This window comes from Chrysemys picta, chromosome 4 (genome assembly GCF_011386835.1).
Source record: "Chrysemys picta bellii isolate R12L10 chromosome 4, ASM1138683v2, whole genome shotgun sequence".
NCBI lineage: Eukaryota > Metazoa > Chordata > Testudines > Emydidae > Chrysemys > Chrysemys picta.
Window position 1 is genome coordinate 30,026,210 of NC_088794.1, and position 12,212 is coordinate 30,038,421.

Genomic DNA, 12,212 nt, shown 5'->3' on the forward strand with positions numbered 1-12,212 from the left:
TGCCAACCCAAAGGGTTCAAAAATGGTGAGTCAAGCCATTCTCATTATTTTCTGAGGACGTATAGATCATGAGATTTTAAAAATAATACACGTTGAGTTCTTATTTACTTGCTGCTGTGTGAGCCCTTGGGATTCATAGTTTCAAGCTTTTCTCTGCAATCGTGAGGGCTACAAGCTGTGATTCTCAGGTAATCACGTGGCTCCAAAACCTGGGGACTTCAGAAAAAATCAGCAGCTCTCAAGAGGCTCGCAATAAAAATCACAAGAACTGGCAATGCAGAATTTTGCAGTGTTAAATTATTCCCATTTCTTTATATGACCAAACTTCCTCTTCCCCCAAAGCACTGTCCAGCACGGAACACGTACCCTTCCGATTGGATCTCACAAAGGAGAGCACGACAGCCTCCTTCTCCCGTCCCTGGAAGCCATCTACTGATTTAATTTCCAGCTCTGGATATCGGTGACAAAGATGCTCTCTTAGCATGTCCACCTGAAAAACAAGGACATGCACATATTAAGGACAAGGTAAATGCAAGATAAGAAGGATGAAAACAATATCGCCCCCTCCTGGAAGGTGCCTGCCTTCCTCCATATTCACGCATGCCTGAACTTGCATATTCTGAGGGGGAGGACTATTACCCAAGGGACTGGTCATGGGACTGCTAATGAAGAACCTCCTTAGTTCCAATCCCACCTCTGACACTGATTCCCTCTGTGGCCTTGGAATAGTCACTTAATCCTGCTGGGCCAGATCCATAGCTGGTAAAAATTGGTTCGGCTCCCCTGAAGCAAGACCCATTTACACCAGCAGAGGGCTGGCCCTCTGTTTCAGCACCCTCACCTGCTGTATGAGGATACTAGGGAGCGTTAGGGAGGATTAGTTATTGGGCTCTGAACCTTTAACATACTAAGTATTATTTTAAAATACCAGCGAATCTGAATTTGTTCTAGTGTACTCCTTCTACACTCAGCTTGAAAAGCTGTGGAGGGGGTGCTGTGCGCTCACCTGGAGGTTGTAAGGAGCAATGACAGCGATGTCTCTTGCTTTAACACCAGCTTCCACCAAAGCCTGGACGTGCAGGCCAACAAGACGCATTTCCCCTAGGGCAAAACCAAACCCAGCAGTAAATCAAGAGCAGGCGATTTCACTCCAAGGGACGTTGACAGGTAAAGCCAAAAGGTGATGGCCACTCAACTGCTCACTTCTGCTGCAGTGATTAAGAAAAGCTACATTTTCCAAACTAACTCAACTGCGTCCTTAAATATCCTCTGGACTTTTTATGGAAAATATCCAGTCAGATTTATATATCATGGCACCAACGTGGACAGAAAGCCCCAGGGTTCAGTGAAAATGTCAGAGAAGGACAGGGCTTGTTATAGTAACCCCTGCACCAGTGCTTAAAAAAGCACTGGCAGACAGAGGACTGGTGAAAGTCTTAATGGGTTCCATCCCACAATCTCCTTGGATGGAGCTTACTGCTATATACTGCTGGAAAGCTAGGACTCCCCAGTTTCCCATCCATTTATTTCTAGCTCTCCCAGATCATAAGATATCTAGCCATTTAAACATATGATCACAGCATTCTGATTATCATCAAGCTTCTTCCCATCCTCCCATTTCAATTCAGACATGATTTTAGTTGTCAGTACTTTAGATTGTCTAGAAGCAGGGCCCTGTGTATTACACAGCCATGGAATCTGCTGCAGTATCTACCCTCTCCCACATTGTGATCTAGAATCTAAGCTTTTAATCAGAAAGTTTCTAGCTCCCATTGTTGTGAAGACAACTTTGAAAATGTCATCCAAGTGTAAGAGTGGCAATGTTATTTTCCTGAGTCTGCAGAGAACCTGACTCAGTAGCTCCGAGAAGAAAAAAATCACCTCATTCAGCTCAATGAGCTGTTAACTCTGAATCCTGAAGGTAGTGAATAATGTTCACATTTACATCACCATTTCCCCATTGATCATTTTAACAATGGCCAGCTAATGTGCTTATCCCACAATACTTCCCACCCCTTCCCCAATGCTAAAATGTACAAACCTAACAAACCGAGGGTCATGCTCAACTGCCAAAACGTCCAGCTTTCCCCCAACACACACACCCCTGGCAACTTCTTCAATTCAATTACTCTTTGTCAATACCAACATCAGTTGCCTGTTGAAAACTATAAATATGGGGACAGCAGAAAATAAATTGACTTTAACATGAAAAGTAATACCCCGGGGATTGCTGGACTGACTGTTACCTACGGTTGTATTTAATACTTTTTAAAAATCAATTTTTTTGTTTAAAGGTAACTGCCGTTGAATTTCCAGTCCGCAACACCAGAATGTGGCAGAGTCCAGGGATCTTGTTGCAAAATTTAGGTCCAGTTTGTCACAGAGTACACAGAGTTCTGTCTAGGAGCTTGGAATCTTGGCTTTCAATGGTCCAAAGCACCGGTCTAGCTCTAGAAGTTCACGGGATACGGTATTAATACCTGATGTTTCAAACACTTATTACGCCCATGCTTAACTGTTTGCAAGTGAGTAGCCAAGCAGGTAAGTTTGCAGAATCAGAACTTTAGTTGATAAAACTAGGTTCTTTGAGGTGAAGGGTGGCCCAGTGGTTAGGGCAACAAACCTGGGACTTCGGAGGACTAGGTTCCATTCCCTCTTCTGCCACAGACTTCCTGCATGACCTTGGGCAAGTCACTTAGTCTTAGTGCCTTGGTTCCCCATCTGTAAAATAGGGAGAATAGCACCGCCTACCTCACAGGAGTGTTGTGAGGAGAAATAAAGATTGTGAGGCACTTAGATACCGTGGTAACAGGGGTCACATAAGTACCTCATCTAGACAGATAGGTTTCAATTGAAAGAAGGTTAAAAAGGCTGAGTTGGTAAAGACTGCAATGTTCTCTTCAGGTCTGACTTGCCAGAGAAGCCCTCAGACCCAGGAAACTAGAGCATGACACTTGGAACATTCAATGTCATGCACATTCCAAGCATGGGATTTGGGCTAGTGAGCAGAGAGAGAAAATTAATCCCTGAAGCGGGCAGCCTAGTTGTCAAGCAGGCTGCGTTGCCATGTGGCAGATACATACTTGGTGAGAAAGGAAAAAAATCCAGGCTGCTGTAGAGATGACGGCGTGTGGGACAGGGAGTCCACAGCATTGCTGGCCCAGGGGAGATGCCGAAAGTTTTGGGTACACTTGGTTGTTATTATTTGGGAACCTCAGTCAAGGGTCAGGGATCTATTGTGCCAGGCACTATATAGCACTGCACAGACAACTAACAAAGAGGACAGTCCCTGCCCCAGAGAGCTTAAAATCTAGGCAAGGACATGCTATCGTACTAGCAGCCAGCATATAGGGATTGGGGGAGAGGGCGTTTACTTTTGGTCTCAGATGATTACAGTGTTCAGTCATCACCACAATACACTGTGTAAATGGCTGGTATGAGGAAGTCAGAGCTGCTCGCTTTTCTACTCTCCTTCCTAACATTTATGTATGGTGTACGCTAATCGAAATAAGCCAATCTTCCGAACACAAAGGGCTAAGTGGGCCCCATAAGATACAGGAAAGACATGAAATTCACTGCTTTATGTAATGCCAAGGGATAAAATTTCATCATTATTGCCCAACTAATTTGCCAACATAAAACGCTGTCCCTAGTGCTCTGGTCTTTCTCTCTGTTTGGAGTCTCCTTATATGACTATGGTGAAGCTGCTACTGTCCCATTTAACTGTACAGGTTTATGTACCTAATGTGTTACAATAAAGATCTGACAAAGTGATACTCCAAGGCAATTAAAGCAACAACCCCGGAGACTACTGTACAACACAAACCAAATGGGAGTTCAGCATTGAGGGCGACACGCCATGCTGAAAACTCACAGCTCTGCCCACCATTTCCTGGCTGGTGTGACAATCTGTGTGGTATTTAAACCCCCGTTATCTGATCCGAGGCCATTCAGTCTGTTTTCTTCCAGCCTGCTCCAGCTCTAACGAGCAGCAGCTGCTTCGGCTATGGTCCCAGTCCATTGTGTTGCCACCCAGAAACCCCAATGCATGCAGAACAGCACATGCCAGGTGTCATGCTCTAGGCCAGTGGTCACCTCATTAGTAAAAAGAATTTTGAGCACGCACCCCCTGCTCCCGGCTGAACTGCTGGGGGCGGGGGGGAAGCGGTGCTGCTCCGGTGGCGCACCCCGAAGGATCCTCTTGCACGCACCCCACTTTGGAGACCACTGCTCTAGGCCAGCCGAGCCTGTTTATGCAAGGCAGGGGGCTGTGCTCGTTCTTCCTGTTTCCAAATTCTTGGCTGACTGATCCATGGAGCTAAACTGGCACTGGCGCCTGCAAGAGACATTGATATGTCCCTTCTGAGAGGAGGGCAGGAGCTGCACTTACAGAAGCGGCTCCAGCAGGAGAGGAGAAGTGGCTCCAAATCATAGTTATACTTTGGCTGTAAGCTCTCTGGGGCAGGGACTGGCTATTCATCGTGGGTATGTACAGCGCCTAGCAGGATGGGGCCCCGATTCCTGGCTGGATCTGGACTAGAGCAGAGGAGAGAAGAAATGGATTCAGAGGACTCAGATCTCACTCTGGGTGCGTGGTTGGGTCTGGGGTAAAGCGATGAAGCGGAAGGGGAGAGATGGTCACAGAAGGGAAAAGCGGTATCAGAAAGCACTGGAAAGGAATTGATGCAGGCCTTAACTCCAAAGGACAAGGGCTGTACACAACCGATTCGCCTAGGAAACAGTCATTGCCATGCACTTAAGGAAATTAATCTCACAATGATGGGAAGAGCGGGTAATAAATGGTGTGACCCATTTGATTAGGCACCACTCCCTGAGTTGGTAACCAAGTAATAAAGAGGTTTGTCACTGTCTATGAAAGTCCTTGAAGATATCACTGTTCAGCAGCCCTGAAAGGGGGTGGGGGAGGCACTGTTCCTGCTGCCCTCTCTCCATGGTAGGGTGCCACCCTGCTGGCATTTTATGTCCAAAAGGGAGAGGAAGCAGACAGGAGGCATTAATCCTTTTAATGTAAGGCGGTTAATGGCATGAAGGTGGCTGCTGCTTTCAGTCCCAGCACACGGGGCAGCCCAAGAACGTTAAGTTCCACCGCACTCTGCGGCCCAAATCCTGACCCCAGCACAGCAAAACTCTTGGGTGGGGAGGATGCAGAAGCTCATGGGGAGGGGGCAATTATCCCTGTGCACAACTGAGCCCAGCTCTGTAGGGGTCCTCAGTAAGCTCTTTGAGATGTGGCAGGGCTGGTTGATCAGCCACTATGAATATCCTTCAGCAGCCTCCGGCGTTCCTTCCATCTAATGTACTACATCGTATTGCTTTGCTCTTTCCAGAGTTTTAAAGAAACAGGGCTAACCCTATGCACAAGAGACACTGCCGCATAGTTACTGGCAGTCCTTGCCACTTGACCGGTCCTCTACATCCCTGTAAGAGCCAGTATATCATTTTTCAATATCATCCACTCAATAACCCTCCAACTTCCTCTGATAGAGAGTTATCCAGTGTTATTTGAACTCTCCTCCGGGCTGTGCTATGACTTAGCTGGTGAATGGACAGAATGGCTGCAAGCTAGAGGGCTGGGAATCTGGGACAATCTACTGCTGTCAGCGAATCTGACGTCCTGTGAAGCAACAGTACCTTGATTCCCTTTAGACTGTTCATCTTCCACTTCAAGCTCAAATAAGCCACAGCCAGCCGTGTCTATAAGCAGCAATGGAATCCTAGTCTCTTCTGTAGAAGCAACTCCCGGCAGGTCCCTAACGGGTTATGTGGAAAAGAGTGAATTAGCAACACTGAAGTAACAATGAGCATCAGACAGCAGATCAAACATTCTGCCTCCCCCCTCTGCCCCGACACGGCGAATAAAGAGACTCTAGTCTCAAGGGTAAGACAGAGAAACTGTTATATAGCACCCACTACAGGCCAGGTTATAGACCAACAAAGGCATACACTCTGGAGGGGGAAGTTCAAACAGGTCCGTATGTCATGTGGTGCACAAGAATGGTGACAGGACTGGGAGTCAGGAGCGCTTGCATTCTAATCTCAGCTCGGCTGTGTGACCTTGCATAAGTCCCTTCACCTCTCTACTTCATTTTCCCCACCTGTCAAGGCTCCTTCCCCTCTCTGAACTTTAGGGTACAGATGTGGGGGCCTGCATGAAAACTTCTAAGCTTAACTACCAGCTTAGATCTGGTCCACTGCCACCACTCCCAATGTGCTAATTCCCTTCCCTGAGTAGCCTTGAGAGACTCTTCACCAATTCTCTGGTGAATACAGATCCAAACCCCTGGGATCTTAAAACAAGGAGAAATTAACCATCCCCCTTCCTTCCTCCCACCAACTCCTGGTGGATCAAGATCCAACCCCCTTGGATCTAAAAACAAGGAAAAATCAATCAGGTTCTTAAAAAGAAGGGTTTTAATTAAAGAAAAAGGTAAAAATCATCTCTGTAAAATCAGGATGGAAAATAACTCTACAGGGTAATCAAACTTAACGAGCCCAGAGGAACCCCCTCTAGCCTTAGGTTCAAAGTTACAGCAAACAGAGGTAAACATCCTAGTAAAAGGTACATTTACAAGTTGAGAAAACAAAGATAAAACTAACACGCCTTGCCTGGCTGTACTTACAAGTTTGAAATATGAGAGACTTGTTCAGAAAGATTTGGAGAGCCTGGATTGATGTCTGGTCCCTCTTAGTCCCAAGAGCGAACAACAACCAAAACAAAGAGCACAAACAAAAGCCTTCCCCCCACCAAGATTTGAAAGTATCTTGTCCCCTTATTGGTCCTTTGGGTCACGTGTCAGCCAGGTTACCTGAGCTTCTTAACCCTTTACAGGTAAAAGGATTTTGGTGTCTCTGGCCAGGAGGGATTATAGTATGGTACACAGGAGGGCTGTTACCCTTCCCTTTATAGTTATGACACCACCTATGTTATAAAATGCCTCCCAGATCCCCTTCTCTCCTCAGTGTTCTGGGCGTGCTGCATTGGTAATGACATGGCTCTAATTGTCATGTATTGCATCACTTTAAGAGTGCGATGAATGCCGCTGCTCCGGGATCAGCCTATGTAACCCACTGGGTGTGTTACATGTCCTGGACAGCGCCTGTTTCACGGAGGACATGGGCCTGCTCTAGCTTTCAGCTTGAGAGTCTGGCTCTTCAGCTAGTACAAAGGCTCGTGCCTTTAGCTCTTGGATCCCCCCGCTCAGCCCCTGGTATTGACAAAGATGATGGTCACTGCAGTGCACTGCAAGACAGACTTGTGACCATGCCATATATCAATTTCCAAGACGGTGGCAGTTCAGCAGTGGCAGAACTTTGTGACTGAAAAACGGAGCTGAACACTGGTCATAGGGACTATGTTGTAACATTCCCTTAAACCCCTCTCCCAGCAGCCCAATGATAGGGGTGGTGGGCACCACTGGGCAGTTGCTTCTTCTCAAAGCCTGGGCTAGCCAGCCAGCCCTGAAAACTTTTGGCTGACTGATCCATGGAGCTAAACCACACACCACTTTTTTATGAACTGCAGTCGTTTCTAATACTAGCCAAAGTAGAGAGCGTGGGAGTTAGTGGAGTTTCACTCCACTAGCGTCAGACAGTAAAGCTACAGAAATAGGTTTATGCTGCAGCAGCTTTTAGCACCGTAAGGAGGAAGAGTCCTTAAAAGTGTTCTAAGACGTAGCAATTTGACAGCTGTGATATTCGTTGAGTCAGAACACACCAGCCAGGTAACTAGCCAGGGATTCTGGTTTCATATCATTTCTACATCTGAAGAAGCTACGTCAAAAAGTTACATTTTAACACCGAAGAGAGTTGTTCCTTGAATTCACAGTCTGTGAATGGACCAAGAGATGGAAGGGCTGGATTAGGAAACCAGCAGAATGCTGGACAGCTTCAAGGCAAGTACACTGCAAGTCCAAAGGCTCTGATCCTACAGTACAATCTTATCATCACTGAGATGCCACAGGAACAAAACCAAAGTTGCTATTATTACAACAGCACCGAGAGGCCCCAGCCCAGATTGGCAGAACACTGCGCTAAGAGGGGTACACGCACATAATAGGAGACAGTCCCCGCCCCAAACAACTTACAAGCCAAACAGACAAGAGCAACAAAAGGTGGGAGAAAGGAAGGGTTATCTCCATTTTACAGATTGGGAACTAGGACAGAGGATGAAGTCCTGGCCCCACTGCAGTTTGTGGGCCAGGATTTTACCTAGAGAAATGAAGTGGCTTTCTAAGGTAACTAGGGAAACCCATGGCAGAACCAGGAACTGATCCCAAGCTTCCTGAGTTGCAAGACAGGGCCTTAACCACTGTCCCAAACACTTGAATGGTTTTCCAGCTTGGTAAGTTTGCCCATCTGCACTTGTATTCCACTGGTTTGCTTTGCTTTCAATGGATATTACTCACTTCATCAGCAACAAAAGAACTTTCCTCTCTGGACTGAAACTCATTCATCTTCTAGCTAGAGACGTCCCCAGGAAAGCACGTGCACATGAGCATACATAAATTAACACTGACACAACAGACTCTGTACACCCCTATGAAAATTCCAGCCAACTTTTCGACTTGCCTTGGAGTCAAACTCAAGAAGAAGCACAAAGTAATGCAGCCTAATGGACAATCATTTAAAGCTCAGTGCTGCCCCTCACGGGACTGGTCTAGTGCCCACTTGAAGGGAGCCGGGGACAGGATCTGGTGCCTGGTGCAGTTTGGCTGCACCCTTGTGTGGCATAGAGCTGTGCTATGCAGACGCTCACTGCTCACCAGCACGTAGGGTGCTTAGGGACACTGGGACAGGGCCGAGCTGGATTTACCAGCCACAGCACCCTGCACCCTGCTAAGGGCACGTCTTCACTACCCGCCGGATCGGCGGGTAGCAATCGATCTATTGGGGATCGACTTATCGCGTCTAGTGAAGACGCGATAAAATCGATCACTGATCGCTCTGCTGTCGACTCCGGAAATCCACCGCGGCAAGAGGCGGAAGCGGAGTCGACGGCAGCGCGGCAGTGGTCGACTCGCCGCCGTCCTCACAGCCAGGTAAGTTGACCTAAAATACGCAACTTCAGCTACGCTATTCACGTAGTTGAAGTTGTGTATCTTAGGTCGACCCTCCCCCCTCCCCCCCCCGTAGTGTAGACCTAGCCTAAGACACTCCATTGCTGCTTTTAGACCTAGAGGAAGATTTCTTCCCCCCAGCCATGGAGGTTCCCTTCCCAAAGCACAGCTGTTTGGGCTTCATGCTGCAGTCCAGCATTTGGATTTTAATAAATATGTGACTCATCCCCCATATTTACAGTTAATTGCTGCAATTACCATCCATGTTTTCTACAGATCCAGTTCTGAGCAGCAGCAAAACAGTTTCTCACTGAAGTACTTCTTCCCCTTTGGTCTGCAGGACAGATTTATCCCTCCTTTCTTGATGCAAACCCTAAGCAGCTTCCCATCCCTTTAACATCTGTCCTACTATTCCTCACACTGGTAGCCTGCTTACATACACACTGAAGGATCTGTCTAGAACCCAAACATGGTTAGTCTCCTCCATATAGACAATCCTATTAACATGATTCTTTGACAACTCCTAGCGGCCAAAGAACGTACTTGCAGCATGTCTCATTACAAGGAACAATCAATCTGGAAACTTCATTTCAGAGGAATTAGCTGCATAAATCTTTTTTGGGGAGAGAAACAACATGCTCCTTTGGGAGAGGAAAGCATTCAGCAGAACAAGGTGTTACCCTGGAAAATTTTCTGGTGCTTATTTAAACGCTAACCCCTTAAACACAAGGGAGAAGGTTAGCCCACTTGCTGTTGCAAAGCAACGTGAACTGCAGCGATGTGTTACTGTTTTAGGGAGAGAATCTTGTTGTCAGTATCACAGTCGGGACAGTCACTGCAGCCAAACGTTGGACGGAATCCCAGTTCTGGTGCAATATATACATAATGCCTTACTGCCTCCTGCGCTTCCTTTGAAAGAAACATTTCCCAACTTCTTGTTTGTTTACTGACTAGTTAGCTGAACATAGTAACCACAGGGGTCAAGTGCCTCTCAGGCACAGCCAGTGTGGCCAACTCTTGTGATTTTGTCACGGGGACTCACAATATTTGGTGTTTCACTTAAAATGTCCAGCCCTTGGATTCTTGTGATTAGGGGAGAATCGCACCTTTCACTTTAAAAAAGAGTTTCTAAGCCCTCATGGTTGCAGAGAAAATCTTGAAAACATGATCAAAATGCACCCTAAAGGCTCAGAAACCAGGCAGCTAATAAAAGGAACCCAAGATGTAGGTCTTGTTTAAATCTCATGATTTATAAGCCAATCTCATGATTTCTTAGGGACTGACTCATGAATTTTTGAATGCTGAGGGTTGGCGATACTCACAGATTTAACAATGAGATTCATGGGGGTTTCTTATAGCCCAGTGCTCCAGCTTCATAAGTGTACTGTCACATGTTCGTAGTGTCTGAAGGGAAGTTTGGAAAGAAGGGTTTGGTCCTTAAGAAATATTAGGACTATGAAGGGATGTTGAAGGCAAAGTGTATCCTTTTGATAAGGCACAACCCCACTTTACTGAAAACCACCGTTAACTGAAATCTGGCTATGTGTCTCACGGGGCTGTGCAGGGATTACTCATTTTCATTATTTCTATTACAGTAGCATCTAACAACCCGAAGCAGGGTTCAGGCCCCCACCCCCATGATAGATGCTCTACAGAAAAGTAACACAAAGAGCTGCCCCAGACAGCTCACAAACTGGGATTCTGACAGTGTGCAACAGCTGAATAGACAAACATGGACGGGGAGAACACGGTGCGTTTGCATAAGTTAGTACCCCTGCCTAAAATGCCAATCAGCGTCAGAATCAAAGCCAACTTTAAAGGGGCTCCACATCAACTGGCAGCGTCCCTTTAAATAATCTGGCATTGTTTACCCTGGAACCCATGGTCCAGAAATCAGAGCCTGGACCTACCAAGCACCCACTTTGATCTGAGGCCCTACTTATCCAAAGGTTTTGGGTGCCTCCACCAAGACCTTCTCACAGAGGACTGCATTGGGCACTGCTTCTCCCAGGACAGCATCCTTTCCACTTCTTCAGTGACCCAAGTGGTTGAAGTTTCAATCTTGCCCAGAAGGCTACTTCTATTTACTATCCTCTGAGTAAGAACGACTTCCTGCAATCTGCTCGGAATGTTCTTTTCTGTAGCTTTCACACATGGCCACTGGCCCTACCATTTATGCTGTGCTTGAAGAAGTAAATGATAGTTAATTATTGCAGTATAAATGTTGCAGGATTCCTTCTGCTTTCCTGTTTTGCTGCAATGCCTCTGACTCACAGCAGCAGGCCAAGCAGCGGGCTCTTCTCAGATTCACGCACACTAGCCAAGAAACAGTCACAGCTGGAGTCTGTTAGCCTTATCTGTTATCTGCAGCCTAATGTACAGATTTTATATGCTCACAATCGATTTATCAATGCAAAATTGGACTTGGACAGATCAGTGCCAGGATGCAAAACAGAGGAGCTTGTGTCCGACTCCTAGGCAGGCGGGGTGCAACGGGGCTCTGTGCGCTGCCCCTGCCACAAACACCGACTCCGCACTCCCATTGGCCGGTTCCCGGCCAATGGGAGCTGGAGGGGCGGTGCCTGCGGGCAAGAGCCAACTGCTTGCGCGCCTCCGCCTAGGAGCCAGACCTGCTGCTGGCCGCTTCTGGGGTACAGCGTGGTCCACGGTGTCAGGACAGGTGGGAAGCCTGCCTCTGCATCCCAGCTGCGCCGCTTACTGGGAGCCGCTGGAGGTAAACCCACGCCCCAACCCCGTGCCTCAATCCCCTGCCCCAGCTCTGAGGCTCCAAACCCGGAGCCCCTTCCTACACCCCAAACCCTCATCCCCAGCCCTATCTCAGAGCCTGCACCCCCAGCCCAGAGCCCTGACCCCCTCATACACCCCAACCCCCTGTCCCAGCCCTGAGTCCCCCCCAAACCCCTCATCACTGGCCCCAGCCCAGAGCCCTGACCCCCTCCCACACCCCTCATCCCCAGCTCCGTTGGGTCACAGGCATCAACAATATTCTTCAACTGGGTCGCCAAAAAAAAATTTGAAAACCTCTGTCCTACAGAATGTCAGTACAGGGCAGATTTTCAAAAGCACTCAGCCTTGGCCTAACTCCACTCCCACTGAAGCCAAATCTCACCCTAC

The 12,212-nt window shown here is 47.5% G+C and overlaps 1 protein-coding gene across 4 annotated transcripts in view; it reads right to left on the reverse strand.

The window, feature by feature from the left end:
• IGHMBP2 (immunoglobulin mu DNA binding protein 2) overlaps nt 1-12,212 on the reverse strand; it is an 85,007-nt gene that overhangs the window by 11,234 nt on the left and 61,561 nt on the right. For all 4 annotated transcript variants that reach the window (XM_024113453.3, XM_005313219.5, XM_042862114.2 and 1 more), the window contains exons 10-12: nt 5,653-5,771; nt 1,007-1,101; nt 367-490 (exon numbers count right to left, since the gene is read on the reverse strand). In XM_024113453.3, the coding sequence (XP_023969221.1) occupies nt 367-490; nt 1,007-1,101; nt 5,653-5,771 (338 nt within the window). The remainder of the gene's footprint in view (nt 1-366; nt 491-1,006; nt 1,102-5,652; nt 5,772-12,212) is intronic.